Raw genomic sequence first — 24,043 nt, 5'->3', positions numbered from 1 at the left:
ATATAATTCTGAAACAGATATTTTCTGACCAGGGAGAGCTAAGATTAGCCCACATTTGACTGTTGGAGGTCTTGTGTGGTGCTCAGTCCTTCCGTGCTGCCTTTCAGCTCTGTGAGTGTGTGTGTGTGTGTCAGCACGAGCCAAAATTACTGTTCTGTGGTAAGCAGAGCTGGAAATGGGGCTTAAAGGCACAGCTGTGCAGCCAGCCAGGTCCAGGAGCTACCTGCTGGTTTGCCCTTGGGCATGGGAAGTGGGAGCAGGCTCCTGGCTGCTGTCTGGGCACGGCTCAGCCACTCCAGCAGCCCTTGGCCAAAGCAGCAGCCACGGCCACTGCCTGCCTGCCAAATCCTCCTTTCCTGTGGGGGCTGGAGCTGTGGATACCTCTGTGCTCACCCCATGGCCATTGCTTCTCGGACAATTCTCCTTCTGTCTAGCAGCAACTTCTCTGCTGATTTATGCCCTTATTTTGGCTGATAAATCTCAAACATGTAACATTCAGTTCTTCCCTAGGCATCAGGGAGATTCTTGCCCTTGTGTCACCGGTGGAGAGTTTCCTAGGTCAGCTCTGCCCTGTCCCTGTGCTGGTGCTCAGGCCCAGTCAGGCTGCTCCACTGGGATCAGTGAAACACCAGCAACGTTCCTGTCGTTCTGTTCTGCAGAGGGAAAACACCTCTTCCCACTGGCACCAATCCTGCTGGTGCCTGGGCAGTAAACCTGGGAAAACTACACCTGCCTCCATCAGTGTGCTGCCAACCCATGGGGTTTCACAGACCCAAACTCGGGGGACTCTTCTTGCACAGCTCCGTGTCTCCCTATGAAACCACCCCTCAGCCAAAGGCAAACCCAAGGAAGACAAAACATCCAGGCAGAAAAAAAACCACCTTCAGTACTTGAAGGCTGTGTCATTTATTCCAACAGCTTCTGTAGTTTTATCAAACCATCTTTAACACAAAACATGTCTCCTTAAAGAGAGAAGGGTGTGAGATCCTACCAGAGATCATCTCAGCTAACAGCTTGCAAAGTTAAGCCTGAAATGTCAACAGTCAACCCAGCAAAATGTTTCTCCCCTCCCCTAAACAACATCTTGAAGTGTTAAAACCCAGAGAAAAAAGATGCCTGTGGCTGGTGCTGCTGGGTCTCCAGGTGGGGCTCATCCCCACAGAGCTGTGCTTTGGTCCTTTCCTGATGCTAGGCAGCAGCAGCACAGGTGAGTGGTGTTGACTCGAGGGCAGCAGGACAGGTCGGGTCCTTTCCCCACTGCCCACCCCGACGAGGGGCCATGTGGACAATCCAGAGGCCAGGTCTAAGATGCAGAGGGTGAGGCTTAGAAAAACCAATAATCTAAATTCCTAACCTATGGAAACAGAATAAATAATAGTCTAAATCTGCAAAGGAGGAAGGTACCTTGGACAGGAAAATCTGGTGTGTCTATTATTACTGAAACTGTTTTTCCCCTAGGAGAAAATCGCAGCTAAGGCATCTCGAGAATGGCTCATATCACTACGACCACGGCAGTGTTGCTCTAAACCGTTAGGGACGGGGCCAGAAGTCTTTTGGAGGTGCCAGTCCTTGCAAGTGTCTTGTGTCTCTCTGCACAAGCACGGTTCCAGCAGAGGCATTTGACAGACAGCTTGCTGTTCCAGGTTGGCTTTTGTCCACAGATTCAACAAATTCTTGTTTAATGTTCACAGCAAGGCCCTCCTCCTGCCCATCCCACCCCCTTTTTGCTCTCATGGGGAGGGGCTGCTTTCTTGCCCCTTTGGTCTTGCTCCAGGGTCGTTGTCAGAAGAACTGGCATCTCTTTGGCTTTCTGCAGAAGGAAGGATTGGGAAGAAAGCACAGTTACACCCTGCTGAGGACACAAGCCATCAGTGATTGCTACAGCTGATTTCATCCAGAAAGATGAAAGATTTTCACCAGAAGATCTATCACTCCCCTCCTGTGACCAGATACTTGGCCTCATCCATTGGGAGTGTTCATGGCCAGGCTGGGTTGGACTGGAAGATCTAGGGGGAAGAGTCCCTGTCCATGACAGATGGTCTTTAAGGTCCCTTCCAAACCAAACCATTTTCTACAATCCCATGATTAAAAATATTGGGTTCTCTCCTCACATTCCTGGAGTACAAACACTTCTCAACACGCCTGGCACTGCTGGGAGGGAGCCTCAAGGTAGGGATGTGCACTCACCCAACTTTGAAGGGCTCCAGAACTGTCTTCCTGACAGCCTGGCAGCTGCCTGAGCTGCTCTCCGGTAGAGCAGCTCCAATCTGAGCTCACTATGGACGGGTGGATGGACACATGCTGCTATGGTCATGCTGAAAGAAGTCCAGTTGCGGTAATGAACGTATTTTAAAGTGTTTTTATAGTTACAGGCTGTAGGCTGGAGGTTTAAGAAAGCAAGGGGGAAAACTGAGTGTCCCTTCTGCAGTGATAGTCTGTGCTGTGCTGCTTATTAGTGAAATGAGAGTGGCAGGTTTGGACAGAGGATTCAAGCTCCTCACATCCAGCTGGCCAGCAGACACTGAGCAGGGTGGTACTGCTGCCACATTTGGGCTGAAGGGGAGGATTTGGAGATGGCTGCTGCTGCGAAAGTTATTTCTGTTGTTATTTGAAATACCGCAGAACTATTCAAAGGTTGATTTTTTTATTTTACGACCAACCAAGAAAGAAACAACCACAGCCTGCCCAACACATGATTTTTCTAAAGCCTAAGGTATAAATGATGTGCAACTTGATCTGGGAAGGGTCTTGGTCAGTGCATGCCTTGTTTAAGCACCGGTGAGCAAAGGGCCTGGGCTGGAGCGTGCAGTGCTCCTGTGCCAGGATCCAGGGATCATTCTGCTCACTGCAGCACCCCTTGACCTGGAGGGACTCACTACCTGAGCATCCACGAGCGTGAAGGCGCTGACTGGAGCAGTGAGGAATGGGATGTTCCTCCCCAGCCTCGGTGTGATGCTCCCAGAGGCAGCACCGGGCGTTGGCGCTGCCGTTCTGTGCCTGCCCTCGCAGCCTGTGCCGGGCTCTGCCCGGCTCGCTGGTGTGTGCGTGTGGCAGCTCACCTGCTCCTTCCACGGCGAGCTCACCCATGTCCTCCGTCAGCTTGCGCATGCTGATGGTGGTTGCCTCTCTCTGGATGTCATGGACAGCGTTCCTCCGGCCAGCCCGGTCGCAGGAAATGAAGTCGGTGTAGGTGCTGGACTCTACCTCCATTGCATCTCTATTCGCTTGCAAAACGCTGCAGAGAAAACACAGCTGTGAGGCCCAGGATGCTCGGCACGGCTCAAGTCGTGGCTCCCTCCAGGTGAGGTGACTCTGGGGTAACACTGCAGCATGAGAAAATGCCCCTGTAACTCTGCTCCAGCTCCTCTGGCAGCAGGTACTGAAATGTCAGATATCACCTCCCTCATGGGGGTGATGTGTGGGGAGACCCACCACGCTGGGTGAGCCACTGTGCCAGGTGACAAGGATCCACCCCAGATGCCTGACTTGCTCTGCCTTCCCACTGCAAAGGCAGGCACGGCATTTGTCTCTCCTTTGAGCTTCCAGCCTTCTCCTTTAGGCGCACAAGGTGGCTTGCAGCAGCTTTTCATTACAGAGAAAGCCCCGCTTCCTCCTCAGAACGCCACGGGACCTTTGAACACAGGCCAAATTTGGCTCACTGCTTGGGGGATGGGGTGGTGATGCAGCCTGAATTTGTAATGGGAAATGATGGATACCCATTGGGAAGTTAGGGGAGCAGGGAGCATTTTCTGGGTGCAGGGCTTGGAGCAGTAGTGGCCTCCCCTGGCTGTTGGATGTCACTGAAGAAGCATTGGGCTGGATGGCTGCGAGATAAACACTTTACCATGTGAAAATCAGCCCTTCTGCGAGACATTTGGATCCCTTCACTCCAGACTTGCGCCAGTGCCAAGCGCACAGCACAAAGAAAGGCCCGGAGCGGCCACTTGTCACATGCGAGCTCTGCTGTGAGCCAGCTCTGAGTTCAGCTGATGAATCCTTAAGTTGCTGGGTTTTCATTTTGGCTGCTGGTTTCCCTTGCCAGCGCTTGCACTGCACACAGAGTGCAGGGGATGGTTGTGTTAGTTCCCCCTGGCTCCTGGGCACAGAGCTGGCAAGCACACACTGCCTCTGCACGGGAAACCTCCAGCTCTCAGCTCCTGCATACTCTGTTTGGCACTTTGTTTTTCTGCGTGGAATCAGGAGATTAATTGCTGTCTTATCTGTGGTTCTGATCACTGTAAAATGTGCCTCTAGCCCTGCTGATTGCAGGCAGTGCTTGGAGCAGGTCCCGATTAGAAACGCTCGTGTGCAGTGAAAACAAATTCACGCACATTTAATGCACATTCGCTCACTTTTGTGCCTTGGAGTTAATGACCCACAAAGGAGTTTGCTCAGCCTCCTTTACAAATCCTGCTTGATATTGATTTCCCTGCCAGCGAAATCTGTTGGCAGATTCAGGCACCAGCCTGAACAGGAATCACACTCCTCACTCTAATCCCCGATGTTATGGCAGTAGAAAGGACATGCAGGTGAAGATGCGATAACTGGGATAAAAACTGTTCCTGAGCTGAGCAGGGTGCAGTAAGCAAAACCCCACAGAAACACAGCATGTTTTGGTAACCCCAGGGACTCCTCTCCTAGTGTGGATGCCAGCTCAGGGAGCGCCGGCACCACCTCACTGCTGGGATGTGGCGCTTGACCCACCCAGATCTTGCAGGAGATCCTGTTTCCCCAAAGCTAAGAATGCTTGTGAGCACCTGCCTCCTCTACAGACTTGGCATCCATCTAGCTCCTGGGAAAACCTGCGTCCTCTGCCCCAGGAAGAGATGCCCCAGATGTTTTTCCTCATCTTGCCTCCTTCCATCCCTGTTGTTCCTTTTTCAGGATAAGGCACCTACTCTGGATGAGCTCAGCGAGCAAAGTGCCTGTTCCCCAGGATAGGAGAAGCATCCATCATTCCCAGACAAGTTCTCACAGGTCACTGAAGCCCAGACACTGCTGACCTTCTACAGCTGCCAGAAAGAAGTCATACAGACTTGTGACACTTCCCTAGAAGCCAGCCAGACAAGCCCAGGTCCATCTCCAACCAGTGAGGCCATTCCAGAGCTGATATGCTCCAGAGCCCCGCTGCCCTTGTCCCTTGGGCAGGACCACCAGGTTCCCCCAAACCGGGGAGCAGGAGCCCCTGGGATACAGCATTTTCCCGGTGTCCCTTGATGGAGCTGCCAAAGGTAGCGGCAGTGCTGTGCCAAGTAATTGCTTCCCCTGGCACGGGAGAAGGACGGGATCCCGGTTAGAAACAAGCGTGCAGGGCTGGGCTCCGACTCGGTGGCCGGGAGATGGCGCATATGATTTATTTATTCCCGTGCCTGGGACGGCTCCTGCCTTCGGCTCTCCATGCCAAGCGCTGGAGACAGGCAGACTTAACAGCGAACCTCTCATATTTGAGCAATTCCTCCGGGATTTTCAAGGTGGGTGGCTCTCGAAAACCTTGCAGGCAGAGAGATTCCAGCCTCCGCCCCCGGGCAGTTGTTGGGCTGAGAGGGTGACGGGAGCAGTTGCCTCGGTTGCGATAGGAAAACCTGGTTTTTCAAACAGCGTTTCCATACTTCCAACCCCAGAGCCCACAGTTCTCTGGGTTTTCACTCAGTAACTGCTTTTAACATCTTTCAAGGACTGCAAAGGAGCTACCTTCTCTCTTGCCTACATAATGGCGTGGAACCTGAAGCTGTGACACTGTGGACAGTCACTTAGGGGTGGCAGGGGCTGCAAAGGGAGCTGCACCATCACCTGCTGGCTCCCCACCTTTGGTTTTCCATTCTCCCGTGGACAGGACGATGGGCCTGTTATTGCCAGGCGTTGCAGGAATAATCCCACAGCACACACATTCAATGTGCCAAGGCTTCCAGGGCGTTTCACAGAGGTGATTCAGCTTGTCCCCAGAGGGTCCTTTCCTGCCCTCCCTTTCCTCTCTGCTGCTGATGGTATCAGAAACAGTCCCCGTGCCCTCAGCACAGAGTGCCAGCCCGCAGGGATGGGGCAGGGGAGCTGGCATCTGCTGCCTGTTGCACATTCCTCACAAGTTTGCTGCTTGGAGGGAGGCTGTGTCCCCTCTGCTATGGGGACGTGGTGATGCCTGACCCAGGGCAGCTGGCCACAACTGAAGAAGCCCCTCACAAGCCACCACTGACACCAGGTGTGTCCCCAGAGCTGCCTCTGCTCCTGTCCCTGGATCTGCCAAGCCTGCTGTTTGGACTTATTTTTCTGTAATGTCTTGAGTGCTAAAAAATCTGAGCTGTAACAATCTTGGCTTTGCTGGTGGGGACTTGGCTTCCTGAGCGGTTTTGCTGTTGGATTGCAACGGGGCTTGCTGGCATTTTCCAGGGAAATCACCCAGCAGCTGACAGAGCAGCTGGCTGCACTCTGGGGGCTGCAGCTAAACCAGCCCTACTCATTCTGGGGCTGAGTTCTGCCCATTTAGAAGGTGGGTGCTCAGAAATTGAAGGGTTAAATGTTTCCTCTCCCTTTTGGTAGACTAAATGGAGGGGTTTTTTTGGCTCAGCCCCGTGTCCCATTTGGTCCCACTGACAAGCCTGTGTTTAATTCCTGTGTCCCCCGTGCCTGCTTCTCAGCACGGATGCCAGGGACTACAGCAAACAGTTACTGCAAACAAGGGGAGAGTGGCAGAGAAGTGACCTGGGCACAGCTGGCAGGGTAGCCCCAGCACAGGGCTCTGCCATCCCAGCCAGTGTCCAGGGCTGACCCCTGGGACTGGGTGGATGCTACAGCCACACCCAGCCCTGACTCCAGCTCCAAGGAAACCCTTCACACAATACTGCACTGTCCCTTGTCTAGGTTAAAATTTTTATGGCTAGGAAGGGCCATTTTGGGGTGCTGGTGCTGGCTATCAGCAGGCTGGGCTGAACATTTCCCCCCTGCCTGCTTTGTGCCTCCTGCTCTGCCCCTTACCCTCTCGCCTTTCTCGGTGTTCTCCTCCTCGCCTGGTTCTCTGCACAGGTCCGTGAGGCATGAGGCAGCTTAGGCCCCTGCTTGGACATCCTTGTCCCTCCAGGAGCCAGCACAGCCCTGCCCTCTGTGCTGACCCTGGGCAGCAATTCCCAGCTTCAGGAGCCCTGGCAGAGTCCAGCTCCCAGTGCTGCAGCCCAGCTTTGGCCTCAAGCTGTCCATTGCCAGGGGCAGCTGGGACCAGGAGCTGCAGCTTTTGGTTGGAGACAGCTCCCTCATCCCCCAGCCCAGCCCAGGACACGCTCTCCTTACTGCTTGGGTGGATTTAACCAGGGGATTTAACACTCTCCAAACTCCTGGAGTTGTAAAGCCCCGAAGCTGAACAAAACCTTGCCATGTTTCTGGGGTGAAAATCCAAAGTTCTGCTTGGGAACAGGGATCTGACTCCTTTTTCTGCTCAAGCATCACATCCCACCACCAAGGCACGGAGTGCTGCAGTGGCCTTGGAGCTCTCCATATCGTGCAGTGCCCCTTGCCCTTTCATTCCAGGGTACAGGGGCTATTATTAGCTCTCTCCTGCTGGGGCGGATCCATAACAACAGCTAAACACACTCAACAGCCCTGCTGGGCTTTTAAAATATTTACAGTGTAGAATGGTTTAGTAAAGAGGGGGGCCTGGTAGAGCACAAAGACGGAAGCACCGGGATTTCTGTGCTCCCTCTGGGTTTGCTGTGAGGTTTCCTGCTGGGAGAGTCGCAGCCAGAGAGGAGAAAAAAATATCCCGCAGGGCTGAAGCCAGCACTTGAGGTCAGGGGGTTTCCACCAACTGTCTGACAACGTCCAGCTGGAATTTCAGCAAATTTTCCACTGGGTCTTGTCTGGGAACATGCGTGAGGGGCCGCACATCAAAGAAGAAGGGCTCTGTAATGGTGTTATTGGGGTATTTTGTGACGGTGCCATAAAGGCCTCAATATGTCTCACAAACCCCAGGCACTGGAGCTCAGATCCACAGCCAGAGACTGAGCTGAAGATGCAGCTGAGGACGAAGATGCTGCTGTTGGGAGCCCAGTCTGGCTGCAACAAGCTGTGTAAGGCTGGTGACATGGTCTGCACCAGACACAGAGCTCCCCTGCTTTCCCTTTGGCTCTGTGCTCTCCACAGTGTGGTGGTGGTGGGTCTCACTGCCCAGAACTGCTGTGCTCCAAACTGCTCAGCTCTGAGCTTCCTGGTTTGGTGAGAACACAGGCAGCAGCAGGGCAGCAGCCTGATCTCCTACCAGGGCACGTGTGTCCATCTCATGTGCTGAGCACCTTCTGTCCTGCTGAGAACAGCACAGAAAAGCTTCACCAGACTTCAGTGATGAAGAGACATCAAGCTGGGTCTGGCACATCCATATTTATGGAAGGCTTTTGCTGTGGGACTCCTTGTAATAACTCTGCACCCTCAGGCTCTTACACTAAATATGATAAATTCAGCCAGGACAGACATCACAGCTGCTCCAGCCACTGCAATGGTTTTGCAGGAACAGAGCTTCCAGCATCCTCTAGGACTTGCTGGAAAATTTTAATTCCTTTAGGAGGAGAACAGATACAGCTGAGGTTTAGTGTCCACAAATAGATCCCTTCTTTTCATTTGGCCTGGTTTTACAGTATAAAGATCATTTAATGCCCATAGAACTGATAACCAATTGCTAAGCTCCATGTTTAAGATGAGGCTTAGACTGACTCCTCTGTGACTTCACAAACTTTATATTTAGCTCTGCCAAGCTCCCCAAACTCCTTCCCCTCACTCCTGGCCTTCAGCACACCCCCAGGGCCCCCCAGTGCAGAGTCCCCACTGTCCCAAGGCACCTCCTGCTGTCCCACATCCTCGCAGCCACTGCCTGCCTTCCCACTGAGGTAAGAAATGGTCAATGGTAAGCAATCCAACCAGATTCCAAAATCACAGCTGACCCTCAGCATCAGGGCAGGGCGAGTCCTTGTGTGCTCTGCTCTGATCCCCAGGGGAAAGGGGGAGCTTGAGGGAGGCAGGAGGGCATTGCTCAGGCCCAGTGGCCTCCTGTTGGCATCAGGATGTGTGGGTGATTGTGGGAGAGAGCTGCCTGTCCATCCATCCTTCCATCCATCCATCCTTCCATCCATCCATCCTTCCATCCATCCAGCTATCCATCCATCCCTCCCTCCATCCATCCGCCAGGAAGGCAGCCCAGTGCCCCTCTGTGGCCATGCAGTGCTGCCAGCCTCCATCCCCGTGCCTGGAGCAGGCAGCACCCATCTGTCAGTCCAGCCAAGGCACTCAAGGTGCTGAGAATCTGCTCCAAAAACCCTCCACCACGGGAAGAATCACTGTTTGATGGAGCCCCTCTGCTCCTCCCTCCCCTCACTACCGAGCTTTGATGCAGCTTAAACCTCTTCTGCAGCTTCTCACTAAGTTGATTAATGGAAATAATTGGTCTCTTGGTGCATCTGGAGACAGTTGCCGTGACAGCAGTTGTATTTTTGTTTTGTTCCCAGGTCGAGCTTGTTTTTCCCATCTCTCAGCTTCAAGGTGCTAATGACTCAGGTTTGCCCCCAGCTCTGAAAGCCACACGTCCCTCTGAGGGATGGGGGACAGCGGGGACAAGGCACAGCCCCAGCAGGCTGGCACCTTTCTCCCTGCCCATTTCTCACCCCTCAAGGCAGGCTGGTGCTGGATGGACACAGCGCTGTGGCTTTTGCACAGCAGAGAGGAGAGAGCCAAATCCCTCGCGCTCACCCAGAGCAGCCATGAGCACCCACAGGACCCTCAGTGCCCTGCAGGGACCCTTCCAAAGCTCCAGGGACTCTGGGGCTGTGAGTCCCTTCTCCATTACTTTCATTTTCTCACAATTTTTACTTATCTGCCTTTACGTGTCAAGGTATTTTTACAGGAACAACCTTGTAGAAGATCTCCTAGTGCCTGAAGTTACAAAGCAGACAATCCACAGACCAGTGACCCTGCAGGTACAGAAATCCCACAGCTGCTGTGGCAGCGATGTCCCACGTACGCTCCCCACTTGTGACATGCAGTCACCCTATCACCCCCGGGCCACGGGGTGAGCTCCTGTGCAGTGGGGATCCCCTTCAGGCGTGGCTTCCCTGCCTTGCTCCAGATTATTCATGAAGAAAAGTCCCAACTGGATTCCACCTCAAAGGCTGGAGAATCCCCAGTAGTCCCACAGCTCTTCTGATCACACTGAGGGACCGACCTCGGAGTGAACATCACCTTCCAAAACCCCATCCGAATTCCTGGCCCAGGGATGCTCAACCCCAGCACAAGCTCCCCAATACCTTGCAGGTTTCCCTGGGTAAGGAGAAGTCAAACAAGTGCTGAGGAGATGCAGCTGGGGCTATTTTCACATGTAAGAGGAAGGCAAAGCCACAGCAGCCTTTGATGGTGTTTCTGGGTTGAGGGAGACCTCTCTACAGGGATACAGGAAAGAAAGGATGAGTCCTTATTTTTATGCCTAAAACAAAACAGAACTATTTAGTCCAGCTCTTCTTCATCATCTGAGGAGCTGAGCTCTGCTGCTGTGGGAAAGCATCACTGGGGAGGGGAGCTGAGCTGAAGAGGAGTTGTGAGGGCTGTAGCTGGGCAGGTTTGGCTGCTGCTGCTTGAGGAGGCTTTGCTTGGGGAAGCTCTGCTCAGCACAGTGTGCCTGAAGCCCAGAACCACCTGCCTTGGCTCTGCCCCAGTGAGGCTTGCTCAATCCCACGGGAATCTGCATCCAGCATCCAAAGAGTCCTCCTGACTCAGAGCAGTGGAAGGGGCTGAGAGAAAGGCTGTGAAGCCTCCTGGGGTGCAAGAGCCCTGGCAGCTCCCAGTGGTGCCTAAAAATAACCAGGGCACCTCTTAAGCGTGTCGGTACAGAATGAAGCTGATTAGCAAAACCAGGCTCAGCTCTGCTCCCTGGAGCTGGCTGCCCTGTTTGTCTGCTCCACTGCTGGGACTCCCACCATGCCTTTGCTCCCCAATGGAATCAGGAGCCCCTTGGCTGTGCTGCCCTGCCGGGACCCCCATCTGGGCAGGGAAAGCTCTGCACACCTCCTTTGCTGAAGATTTCTGTGATGGGTGCAACATTTCCTTCTAGCTGTGTCGGGTGATCCTTCCTGCAGGCAGGGTCAATCTTTCTGCCTAAGTCCCCAGGGATGTGACATCTAAACCTGAGCTGAAGTGCTCGAGAGGTGCCCCTAGCACTGCCCTGGGGGTGCTCAGCGATTGTTGCCAGCTGGAGCCTCAGGAAAGGGAAAGCTCCTAATAAAAACAATTGCCAAGTATTTCATGGTGTGCTGAAGTGCAGCCTGGGCATGGAAGGACACGGGGTGTCTCCAGCATGCACAGGGAAGGAGCTGGATGCAAGAGATGAACTGCTCTGAGAGACCTGCAAGAGGGGAGATGTCTGTGTGCACCAGAGTCCTGAGATCCTGCACTGCAGAGTTCACACAAAACAGCCCTGGAAGCTCTGAGCAAGTGAAAGCAGTGACACGATGTGAGCACAGAGGGGATGCTCTGAGTGCAGCAGCCACAGGTGAAACCACAGAGAGGACTTGCCATTCACGCAGGAGCCGTGAAAGGTTTAAGCTTTGGGGGTTCCCTGGATCTTGCTGGGCTGACTCCAAATGCAGAACAGAACTCACGTCGTTCTGTACAGGCAGACAACGTTCCTGTGCAAAGCACGTGGGCAGCCCTGAGCAGGATTTGCACAGCACATCCCCATCGCTGGCAGGGAGAGGCCACGGAGCACAACTGGCACTGGGGCTGCCTGGAGCCAGAGCTGCAACGAGGCTTGGGACAAGGGCACGGCTGAGAGGTGTGGACAGTACAGCAGGAAAGTCATTATGGTGGAATTGTTGGTTTCTTTTTTTTTCCTCTTAGCAGCTTTCTAGTATCTAGTAATTCAGAATACAGAGGGAGGTCAAGTGACTCAATGCTACAGGAAGGAAAAAACTCATTTCTCTTTGTAATATTTCCCTAGGAATAAAAGCTTTATCAATCGTAGTGTGAGCCCCTACCTGATTCAGAGGACTTTCCTTCTGGACATGACTTCAAACACGCTTCATGCACAGCAGGACAACAGCTTCTGGGGAAAAAAAAAAAAAAAAAAAAAAAAAAAAAAAAAAAAAAAAAAAAAAAAAAAGTATGAGAACATTATCTGTGCTTGTTTTGGGAAGCATAAAGCTCAGCTGCTCTTCCCACTCTCTGTGACCAGCATAGCAGAGGGGTGGCAGGGCTCTGCCCAGCAGACTCAGACGGAGCCTGGCTCGGTGCAGGCACCAGCCCAGGGGCTGTGGGATGTTGTGTTCATACACATACCATCCTCAGGAGGGTTTGTGCTAATAGACTTGGACTGTTGTGTTAAAGCACATGGAAAGTCCAGCTGGACTGCACAGAGAAGTCCTCTTTGGTTTTGGTTCTTTCTTTGCTCTCCCACAGGTGCTGAGAGAACTGAGACAACTCATGTCCTGACCTGCACTGCAGGGACCAGCAGCTGCCTCCAGACTATAAATGAATATTGGTTTGCAGCTCTGCTGCCCTTCAAAGAAGTGAAATTCCCATATCAGCTTCTACAAGGTGAAAGGGGAAGTTTTATCTGGTTCTGGTTGCTTTGCTGGGTCTGTGTCCAGCTCCTTGGGTCTCTGCTGTTTGTGCACAGCTGAGCCTCCTCCTGCTGTCCCCAAGCCCTGCTCAAAGACATTTCCTCTGTGGCCTCAACATCTGTGGGTGCTTTGCAATTCCCTGACCTGCAGAGCCCAGCCAACAGGACACTTGCTTATTTTAGCAGCTGTTTCAGCTTTCTGACTATTTTGGAACATCATGGACTGTGTTTTTTCCCTTTGTCCCAGGGACAAATGTTAGCAGAACAGAAATCAAGAGATGAGCCACTTAACCATATAAGCAGTAGCTCATCCAGCAATTCATCTGTCTGGTCCATCTGGGCTGAGTACCACTGCGACTGGAACTATTTCCCATCATTTTCCAAACTGGGACAGATCTCCAGCCTTCCTCTTTATTTTTTTGACCCACTTTCAAAACTTTGTAGTTGGAGCTGACTACTTGCTGGCTCTGGCCCTGCTTCAAGGACAGGGCACTTGCTGCTTTTATGTGTCAGTTTGCCCATCTGTTAAATGGAGCTATTAATACTCCCTCCCCCTGTTAGATGCTTCAAATATTTTAAAGCACTTTCAGCTCTGCAGATGACAGGCTTGCAGAAGTGGAAAATGCTAATTATGATCATGACAGGAGCTAAACAAAGACACAGGGATTTAACAATAAACTTTTGTTAGTCTTAACCCCATTTATAGCAAAGTGCTTACTGGAAACACTGGACCGGAAAAGAAACAGTATTCCCACAACTCTGGGAATATGCCTTGCCCTTTTCGGGCACCAAACAAGCAAACAAAAGCAGGAAGGAAGAAACACAGCTTTGGAAACCCACAAGTCTTTATTCTCCTCCTTTGCCTTCCTGCCCTGGCTCGTGTGTTACGCTGTCCAAACAGTTAAACCCCCAGCACTTCAGCAGTGTTGCAAAATATCTCAAAACACGTGGGCCTCTGCCAAGAGAGGCTTAAAGTAAACTGGAGCAACGATGCTCTGAAGTAGAAGTTATCACTGAGCAGCCCAATTTGTGGTGGGACATGGTGGGAAACCCCCATTTTCTCTCTCAAAAACCAGCTGATTTTGGAGACAAAAATACTTTAGCAGCTGATATTGGCTTTCCACCCCTGCAGGCTCGGCCCTACCTAGATGTTTCTCCCCACAGCCCTTGCTTGGGCATCTGGAGTCTGCAGATTTGAAGCTGACCCTCTTGCTCCATCCACAAAGGCTGATCCTCTCCTGGCTCACCTGGTCCTGCTGCCCCCAGGGTGATGGGCAGAGCTCCAGAGACCCCTCAGCACAAAGGCCAGGCTGTTTGGAACTTTAATGGTGGCACATGGATTGATGCCACCTAAGGATGGGCTACAGTGACTTGTTAAGGAACACTTTGTTTTGTACTTTAGTCCTGGAACACATCAAGGTACTGTGAATTATTCTGGGACCATAGTGGAGCTGTTCATTGGCTAGATAAGCATCCATACCCCATCAGGAATAAATTACGAGGGCATCAGCATAGAATTATAGGATCATTTAGATTGAAAAAGATCCTCAAGGTCATCAAGTCCGCCACTAAGCCATGTCCCCAAGTGCCACATCCACACATCTTTTTAATATCTCCAGGGATAGTGATTCCACTGCTTCTCTGGGCAGCCCATTTCAGTGTTTGACAACCCTTTTCATGAAGAAATTTTTCTTAATATTCAAACTAAGCCTTCCATGGTGCAACTCAAGACCATTTTCTCTTGTCCTATTCAATGTGCATGACTGCACATGTCAGATTCCCTCCATGGTCATGATCAGCTGTTACCCAAAAGGAGCAAACACATGAAACAACTTCAGTTCTCTCAGCATTGCTTCAAAATGAATGTGTGTTCCAAAAAAACAAAACAAAACAAAACAAAAAACAAACCAGACCCCAGAATGTTTTTTTGGCAGAATTCAAGACTATTCTACACGACAGCTGTTGTGGTGCTGCTTTGATCCAGAGAGGAAATCCTTCCTGGTTTCAAGCAAGGTGATAGCAGCAGAGGGAAGGTTGTTCTTGTGTCTCTTGGCTGCTGGGTAAACAGCAGGCTGCATGCACGGCTGATCGGGGCAGCAGCCTGGTCCTCCCACAGCAGCCAGACCGCCTCATTTAGTGCCCTGTCTCCAGCAGCAGCTGGCATCCTCGGCTTCAGAGGTACAAGAAAACCTCTAATTGTAATGGAATGCTTTTCCTAAGTCACTAATGACTCTGAACCAGGAGGTGTTACAATCCTTACAATGCAATATCCTCTTAATCATACCCAGGATTGCTTTGTTACCAAGATAACTACCTGATATCCATTAAAATGCCTTCGGAGCTCTTTGTTCCGCCGGTATCTCAGGGCAATGAGCACCACAGATTAATTACACTTTGTGGAAACAGTAACTCCAGTAAAGTTGGTGACGCTCTGGTGGGGATATGTTTGGCTTATGACATCACCGCAAATATCAACAGAAATGGCATTTCGGCGCCCGCCGGGGAGTTCCCAGGCAGCGCTTGTGACGGGCAATGCGCCTGCACGCAGAGCTGCGCAAAGAGCACCCCGCCTCGCTGCGCTCTCCTGGGAAGGGAAGTGCTGGGGAACTCGCTGTGGAAACCAGAAATGAGTGGCGTGAAGTACATATTCCCTTAGGCTCCAAGAGAGTGAGAGTTTTGAAGTGGGGCCCGGGGCAGTTCATAGTCCAACTGCTGCTCTTCCTGCTTGTGCTGCAGGTTCCAGGCAAGGTCTGGAGCGACCTCAACCTCTCCAGCTGCCACCACGAGGAGCTTGGGATGAGGCCCATGGAACACCTGAACCTTCTCCCTAGCTGGTGCTGGCTGCTGGCAAGCCTGGGGAGCAGCTTCCCTTATGACTTTTTTTCTAGTTGCGAGCTAAAGACAACCAGAAGCAGTGGGTTTTTTCCCTTCTCACCCTCTCTAAAATGGATGTTGTGAAGGAAAACTTATTTTCCACATCAGTCCATATAAACAGCTTTGGTGACATTAAAGAAGGGTGTGAAAAAACAATTGGAATGTGAAAATGGGACCGATCAGAACAGGGTGACACACGCAAACAAAAAGCCAAGTTGAAGCTTCTGCTGTTCCTTGTGGCTTTGTAGATTCACCCTCCATTCTGCCACAGACCCGTGTGAGCCCAGAGAAATCATCTGCTTTGTGTGAGGCCCATGTAAAATAGAAATGATGCTGGTGCTTGGGTGCCCAGACAGGCTGGAGGCATTAATGCACAGTAGTGTGCTGCAGGAACTGGCTCTGAAATGTGGGAGATCAGGAAATGTTAGCAGCTTGAAAAACGTCTTCCATAGTTATTTTGGGTGGCAAGGTTGTGTGCCTGAGGGTATTCCTCTGAGTGGCATCAAAAGTACATTGATTTTTCTTCAGAGAAAAAAGCAAAACTCCTCATCCTAGCTCACCATGAGCCTGTACACCCCTCAGAATCAGCCACTGGGTACAGAAGTGCCAGCTGGTTGGAAGATGCACAGCTGTGGACATTCCTGGGTTTCATCTCTTCGTGACCAAGCTGCCCATGTATTGTAGCTAATGGTCTCCAGTTCTCTGAGGCATCTGAGTCTATACTCTGTGGAAAGTGTCCCCCCAAAGGATGGCATAGGGCGCTCACATCCCTGAGGAACTCTGAAGGACCCAGTGCTGTGTTCTTTGCCCAAGGTACATTAAGCTCTACTGGTATAACCATATTTACGGCCACTTAGCCTACATCTGTGTTATAAACAAATACACCCATTGAGGATCTCTTCGTGGATCCTTCTTTCCTGAACACCATCCCTCACAAGAGCTGAAAGGTGGCAATTTCAGAGCAGGGTGGCCACACATTAGCAGGGTGGCTCTTTCCAGCCAAGAGCCTCTGAATCTATGTGCTGCCCCACAGGAACCAAGCCAGGCACGCCGAGCAAACAGCCCAGAGCTGGAGGGGATGTCACCATCGGGGGGTCTCGGCCACCCAATCACGCCGTCCCGACTCCCCAAATCCCCCTTCACCCTCGCACTGCAGCAGCATCCCCGCTGCGGCTGCTGGCTCTCGCTGACCCCAGCCCGTCCTCCTCCCAGTTCGAGTCCCCAGCACAGCCACCCGGGGCACTGCCTCTGGCTTCACAGCTGTACTCGGCTCTAGATCTGCAGAACTATTTACCCCTTCCAAGCAAAGGGAAATTTCCCAAACACTCCTTTTGGGGCCAAGGCATTACGTGCATGTGAAAGCTCCCCACCGCGGCTCGCCACCAGCTGCTTAGGGGAATCCAGAGAGAGGGAAGACACACGGCTTCGAGGTGGAGGAATTTGCAAAGCCTCCTGAGAATACCACCACACAGCAGTTCTTTTTTTAACCCGAGTCTTTGCCTTTTCGAACATTTGCTTGGAAAGCCGGATGCCAGCAAGTCTCCGAGCCCGCTCCTGCTGCCACGCTCCGAGAGCTCTGCCCGTGCCCGCAGCTCCGAGGGCAGTCCCGGGCAGCCGCAGGGCTCCTGCCATCCCGAGGGATGCATCCCCAGCACTGCCGGAGCTTCGGGAGCCTGTCCCGACCCCCGCGCTGTGAGGGATTCCCTCCGGCAAACCGCTCAGAATGAACGGACACACGCTGGAAATGAGGCCAGAATTCCCCACGGGGGTCACGGATCCACGATCCTCCGTGATTTCTATCCCGAGTCTGCTCTCCCCGCTACCCCTTGGCGGCGAGCGCCGAAGCGCGTTATTCCCCGAGCGGAACGGCGGCCACCTCCCCTGCCAACAGCGTGCGAGGCTTCTCCCTCCCGACAGCAGAAAAAGCAGCGCGCAGCTCTGCTTTTTCAGCCCGCGGCTCTCCGGCAGCAAACCCCCGGCTGCCGGCAGGCGGGTGGGTAAAAGTTCGCCGTGTCTCCGGACAAATCCCCGCCGTGGGCAGCGGGAGAGCTCCCGGCCGCGCTGCCGGGCAGGTGTCCCTGTCACCCACCGCCCCAGCCGCCAGCCAGCCCGTCACAGCCCTACTTACAGCCCCGGGCCCCGCCGCTCCTCGCTCCCCAGCGCCGCCGGGAAAGCGATCCACGCTGGATTCCGCCCTCCTGCCGTCTCTGCCCGCTGTGGCGAGCAGCCAAGCCGGCCCGGAGCCTCGCAGCCACTTTCAGACTTGCAGTTTCCTTCTGCTGGGAGCTGCTAAATGAAGTTGCACTTGTGGGGCCAAGGGGCGTGTTCTCCTCCCCCCGAGTCAGTCCCTGCCTGCTGTAATCCAATGCTCTGCCCGATGATGTCAAGCAGCTCCCGCTCGGCTCCTACCTTACAGGCGGCAGGAGGGATCCGTTTCCTTTTCACAGGGATCTTTGTTTAGCTTCGGCTTGTAACCCCATCCCCCGGCAGCTGCTTGTGCCCGAGCATCCTCACTTCCCTGCTCAGCGCTGGGGCTTCTGCTGCCGGGCGCTGCCTCCTGCTGCTGCTCCCCCAGGTTTCTCCTGCACGTTGCTCAGATCCACGTCCCACCCGTATCCCACCCTTTACCCTGTCCGCCAGGGCCTGGCCGAAGACACCATCGCACCCCGTGCAGCCTGAACTATCCTACCAGGCGTCACACTGTGAAAGTGCCTCCCGAGAAAAACCCAGTTTTGTGTTGTTTTGGAGAGCTTCTTGCTCCCCTGCCTCCCGTGGAGTAGAACCCAGGAGTACTTCAGCTCATCTGCCCCTGTGTGCCGGCTGTACTTGGGGGTGAAGGGCAGAGCTAGCTGGTGACAGCACCTGGATTTAAGGGGGAAGGTGCTAAGGCAGTACCCCCTTTACAACACACGCCTTTGCAGCCACCCTGCTGGGTGAAGCACACCCTGGGAGCTCTCAGTGAGCTCGAGGTCACTACAGAAGAAGAGGAAATTCTGGATGTTCTTGGTACCACATGGACTGAGGAACATCCCTTTAGCCGGCATCACCTCCTGGTGTCCCATCAGCCTTGCAGACCCCGGGTGGCTGAAACCAAACAACCAAGGTGGTTGCAGTTGTCCTCTGGGCTCGAGCTCCTGCCCAGCCCCACCAGTGTGGAGAGAAGGTGTGTGAGCACACAGGAATGTACACAGTGCTGCCTGCTCCTGCCTGAGCACTGCCTGGAACAGGGCTCATCAGTGGTAATAACTCTGCTGAAAGAGTGAAAGCTTTGCTCCATCCCTGCTGTAAGAGCACGCAGATCCTCACAACTCCACTGGGGAGCACAAAGGGTGTTTGCCAAGGGATGGGTCCAGTCCCCACTCGAGCTAGGTGAGTTTTTGTTTCGGGTTGCATGCAATGTGAGTGGTGTGAGCCAGGAGCACGTTCTCAACCCACTGTCTTGCTGAGCACCAGACAGGCACAGAAGTGGCATCTCTGCATTCCTGCAGCTCTCCCATGACAGATGGGACCCAGAGCCACTCAGTGCCAGGTGAAGAGCACCAGCCTCTCCTCCCACCCCGGCACCACCCTGCATACTTGGACCTTTTCCACCTCTGCTGCCATCACCACCTCCACCCAGAATCTGTGTGCCCCAAAACATGGTGATTGCTGTGAAAGATACCCACAGGATCAGAGGAAGAGATAAAACCACCAACAATAGCAGCAAGCAGCACAGGAAACACCCTGATGAAAATACAGAGGCACAGACGGAGAGTGGACCTCAATAGAGCAGAGCACACCCATGCTCAGTGCATCCCTAAACCAACCTTGTGCGGCCTCCTGACTCAATTCAGTTTTAGTTCAAAAGCAGCCCCAGAAACACCACTTGATTCCTGAGATGCGTTACCTGGCAGAACTCATCTCTCTCCAGCCGTTTTGAGTCACACATTGCTGCTGCTCACCCAAAAGTAGCAGTAAGGGATTCACCACAATGCCCTGCCTGTCCTCATGAGATGCCAGGGAGGGAGGAGGGCTCTGCTGTGCCAAGGGCCAGCACAGCCTCAGGAGACTGCTGTGCTGGTCTGGCCAAGGCTGCAGTTTTCCCTTTACTCCAGCTTACATTTGAAAAGGATCCAGAAGGTTATAGCTTCACACTAACACTTGGACCGCAGGGTCTGGAGGCCAAGTGGTAAGGATGCAAGTGCTACACCAGTTACCCAGGCATTTCCTTGGCAGAATGTGGCCACTACCATTACAGAACAGACAACAAAGAACAGTGGCAACAGCCAAGTCCTTTGGAAAGCCAGGAGCTCAGTGTATGTACTTCTAAATTAAGACATGTCTTGTCTCGCTCAAAGCTCCCAGTCCTGTGTGTGGTCCTGGAAACAAGCCCCCCAAAGCATCTACCACAAAGTCCACCCTGTTCTGCACATACTTGTGTGTCCTTGCAGTGATTTTCTCATCTAACACCATCCCCTACAGGGACTAGTCAAACATTTGCCATCAAAACTCTTTTTAAGAAAAAAAAAAAAGAAAAAGAAAAAAAAAAAAAAAAAAAATGCACCTTCAGTTTTTCTACAGACTGTTTTTTGTTGTTGTTGTTGTTGGTTTTGGTTGTTTTTTTTGTTTGTTTTTTTTTTTGCAAGTGAGAGAAGGGGTGGCAGTCCCAAAATGCCAAAAAGTTTGCCTGAAATCTTAACGTATTAGGATAAAATGCATGGCTTTCAATGTATTCAGTCTTCCTATTCCTCAGCAAAAGCTGACACTTTACAATAATACACCCTAACTTCCAGCTGATGCTCGTGCTCACCATCTCTTGTCCTGTTGCTTTGTCCACCGTAAGACATTCCTCTGGTGCTGATGGCAGATGTTAGAGCTGCCTGGCTGGCTCGCCCTGTGTGTCACAGCCTTGGGCTGACTGACTCAGCTGCAGCCACAATCAGCCTTTAGTGGCTCCTGCTTTACTCACACTTTGTCTTTGGTGAGGTTGTTGTATCCATCTGCCTCATACTGTGCTGCCCTGCGTAGTCCAGGATCGATGGCGATGCCATTACCACTCTGGACAACTGGAGGTTTGGCTCTGCTGCTTTTGACCTTGCAGTTGGTCTGCAGTGAACTGTGAATTTTTTAGTTCTGTGCCACAGAGTAGGACGCAGAGAGCAATGCCCCAGGGAAAGGATGGTCTTGTGCTGGCTGGCAGCCCATGCTGTGGGTGCCAACTTCGCTACTCTGCTGCCACACGGGATGGGAGAGCACGGCTCAGGGAAGAGCAAGAAGCTGCCCTGCAGGTTGGCTGTCAACTTCTAGCTGGAAGAGGGAACAAAACCGAAGCAATCTTAGAGGGCAAATGTCAAAATGAGGTGAGAGTAATCCCAAGGGTGCAATGTAAAGAAGGCCAGCCCCAAGCAGCACCGCCGCGCTGGACTGCACGCTGCCTGCCCCAGCGAGGAAAACCACCAGCACAAAGGACACTCCGGGAAGCTCTGGAGCCCAAGGAGACAGGCTGTCACTTCAGAAGGCTCTGACCTGCCTCTGACCCCAATGTTTTTGCAGCCTAAACCTCGTTTCCCCAAGAAGCCCGTGCTGCCAGGGTTAGGGCAGCGCTGATGTAGCGTGCAGCCTCCTCACGTAAGAGCAGCTTCCCGCTGCATTTCCCAGGCACTGAGGGCTCCGTGTCGCTTGATGTCATCGAGATTGCAAGGAAATGTGGAATGGCACAAGATACGCATGGAAAAAATGGGACAACCTGTTTTTTTTTCCAGACTTCCTCCCATAAAATAAATACTCTAAATAAACTATTTTTGATCTAAAAAAAAAAACCCCACAGAACATATTTCACTGATGTGCTGGGCTCCCCAAGGCAAGAGTGGATATCTTAAGCCATCAAATAACGCTTGGAGATTCATGAGAAGGGAAACCAACAAGTAAAAGCAGCTTCAGTGACAAGCCACTCTTTTTGCTGTCGAGGGAGGGACACCCTTTGCTGTTGATTAGGGACGAGGGAGCGGGTGTTGGGATGTCTGAACGAATTACCCGGTGCTCAGACCCATTTTGTTTTTATAGAAGTTGCTCATCCAGAAAGGTTCAACAAGTGAAACACAAAAAAGCTTGTAATGAGGCTAAACTCATTAGCGACCCCCCTCCAGGGTCACCCCTATTAACGGGCAGGGTTGAGGAGCTGAGCAGGCTGTGGGGAGCCCCTCTGGGCACTGGGACCCTGGGGACACGGTTGTGGCTGCTGGCACGGTGGCTCTGTGCGGGGCTGGCATTCCAGCAGGGCAGAGCACACTCAAAAACTGTTTACTTTGAGCTGAAGCTATTTTTAGCTGCACTAATCTGTGCAGAGATGATAAAGCTTTTCATTGCGAAGTGAGTGGCTGTGCTTTGCTTCTGGGCAATTTCACTCCACTATCTCATCCCTTCCCCCTTCCCGGCCACTTCTTTCCACTGACCTTATCTCCTCTGCCTCTGTGCCAAGCACTTCCAAAAGGTTTGTCCCAACTAGATACGTGGGAGTCTCAGCCCAAATTTTTTTTTTTTTTTTTCCCTAGGGAACGTCTTCACTTTAGAAAATAAATGAATTTTCTGTTTATTAGTCCACAAAGCCTAGTTCCAAGGCTTTGCTGGAAGCCCATCATGGACATGCACCTTCTCATTTTTCATTTCTACAAAATCCCTTCTGTCCAAAGGCTCTTGCAAAAGAAGTCACTTGACAGCAAAAGAAAGAAGTCACTTGACAATTACCTCTTTGCAGCTGCAACAACCACAAGCAGATCTCCAACTCGGATCTCATGGCAAGCCAGAGTCCCAAGGCAGTGACACACTGCCTGCACCACGTTTTTCCTGAGGGGTCCCACAGCCCATTCCAAAGTCCCTCACACACTCTCTATAAGAAGCACTTTACCTGCTGCTGATAGGAGCAAGCGCTGCAGCGGCTTCGGGGCACAAAGGCTACAAATCACGCATAAATCCTGCTTGGTCAGGGGTTTGTTTGTCTAAAGGACTCCAGAAGCTTCTCCAGCGTAAACCCACAAAGGTCACACATCCAGCACATGCTTCATCAGAAAATCATCCCTTGTAGTGAAAGCTTTCTTGTCTGGGACACAGCTTGAATAAAGTCTCTGTCGGCTCAGAGTGTGTTCAGAGGAGGGAAGAACATGCAAGTATTAATTAAATAGGTTCACCCTGCTTGCTAGGAAGGGTCAGATATACAGAGAAAGCTAAAAATGATTGTTGGGATGAGAAGATGCAGCAGGAGAGGTAGAGCTCAAGCTGATCATGACTGACTGCTCAGGTGTTACTGGCAGGGAAGCAGGAGATGCCCTGAGGCCCACAAACAGGTACTTCTTCCCTTTGTCTCTCTGATTCTGACACAGAGTGTAGCTGGAAGAACTCAAGGAGCAGGCTGGGTTGGCAGCTGTGCTTCTCCCATTTGAAGAGCAAAGGGGTTTGCTGATAAATGAGAAGCAAATAGTCATCTCTCTCGGTGTCTAACACATGCCAGAGCCACCCAGCCAACAGCTGACTGTTCACCGGTAGTTGGCAACCCGACAAGGATTCCTCTTGCCCGTGTGCAGCAGACAAGTAAATATTTTGATTCTAACTCGTGCTCTCAGCTAAATGGGCTTTTATATGACTTTATTCCACAAAGTCTGCAAAGAGGATTCCTGCTCTGGAATAGTGAGGGATCCAACTGGTGTTATTAATCCTCTGTGTGAGTCAGAGGACTGCAGCCTTCAGGCTACACTCATGCTCTGCCTATGGGTGGGAAAAAATTCAGCCTAACCCCTTGCAGAGTTTCCTTGCTTTCCATGTTGGTTGATTAGGGGAGCACATGTAACCAGATGCCTTCTTGTGGAGCAGCTGACCACTGCAACAGCCAGGATGAGCCCAGCCGGGCTGCTCCTGTGTCCTGTGCTCTCCCATGCCCTTAGACATGGTGCCATTCATCTATCCTAGCTCGTCCTAAGGCCACAGACCCTGAGGTCAGGGAAGTGCAGCATCACTGTAACTTCATGTCAGAGGATTCAGGGTCCTCCAAGAGCTCTGTGTTCTGGTCAGAGAACAAAATATTCTGTTTGTGCTAAGAGTGTACAGGAAATAAAACCAGGGTTTGCCTGGTGACCTGGGAGCATTTCACCCAGGCCCTGCACACAGCCCTCTGCTCCCAGCACCGTACTGGCAGCATGCCCTGGGTTCCAGCCCAGGTGTGCAGAGGCTGACACAGGGAGGTGTAAGATGTGGTGACAGGGCTGCCCTGCATGTTGGGTGGCCCAGAGAGGGGCTCTGCCACCCCAGGGTGCACACAGTGGCTGAGGGAGCCCTGTTCTTCCTTACCAGCTGTGGGCAGGGTAGAGTGCTGGCTCCTGGGAGGAATGCAGGATGCAGGGGGGTATGGGATTTGCCAGGAGGCAGAGCCATCAGTTCTCAGTGAGTTACAGCAGGTCTCAGTCTGAGATCCCTGTTCTTTCCCTGCTGAAGCAGTAGATCCTAAGGCACAGTCCCAGCCTCAGAAATCTTATTCCTTTCAATAGCCAAGACAGACAAAGTTAAAGAGGTACTTGCACTCGGATCTCCTTTTGGCAGGTGCCTGGTGGAAGGACAGACGGC

General features: G+C 52.3%; 1 protein-coding gene across 3 annotated transcripts; it reads right to left on the bottom strand.

Annotated features, from left to right (window-relative positions):
• Positions 1-887: 887 nt before the first annotated feature.
• Positions 888-17,982, bottom strand: PKIG (cAMP-dependent protein kinase inhibitor gamma). Of its 3 annotated transcripts, none has more exons than XM_040080281.2 (4): positions 17,864-17,982; positions 11,997-12,064; positions 3,060-3,235; positions 888-1,810 (listed from the first exon to the last, which is right to left on the bottom strand). In XM_040080281.2, exons 3-4 carry the CDS (start codon positions 3,208-3,210, stop codon positions 1,731-1,733), a joined length of 231 nt encoding a protein of 76 aa, XP_039936215.1. In that variant the 5' UTR covers positions 3,211-3,235; positions 11,997-12,064; positions 17,864-17,982; the 3' UTR covers positions 888-1,730. The 3 variants fall into 3 exon arrangements, with proteins under 3 accessions (XP_039936215.1, XP_039936216.1, XP_039936214.1); XM_040080282.2 differs by lacking the exon at positions 17,864-17,982 and adding an exon at positions 17,583-17,790 and having other exon boundaries at positions 11,997-12,061; XM_040080280.2 differs by lacking the exon at positions 17,864-17,982 and adding an exon at positions 17,583-17,789.
• Between the last annotated feature and the right edge of the window lie 6,061 nt (positions 17,983-24,043).

This window comes from Hirundo rustica, chromosome 16 (genome assembly GCF_015227805.2).
Source record: "Hirundo rustica isolate bHirRus1 chromosome 16, bHirRus1.pri.v3, whole genome shotgun sequence".
Lineage (NCBI taxonomy): Eukaryota > Metazoa > Chordata > Aves > Passeriformes > Hirundinidae > Hirundo > Hirundo rustica.
This window is presented reverse-complemented; position numbering and strand designations above follow the sequence as displayed.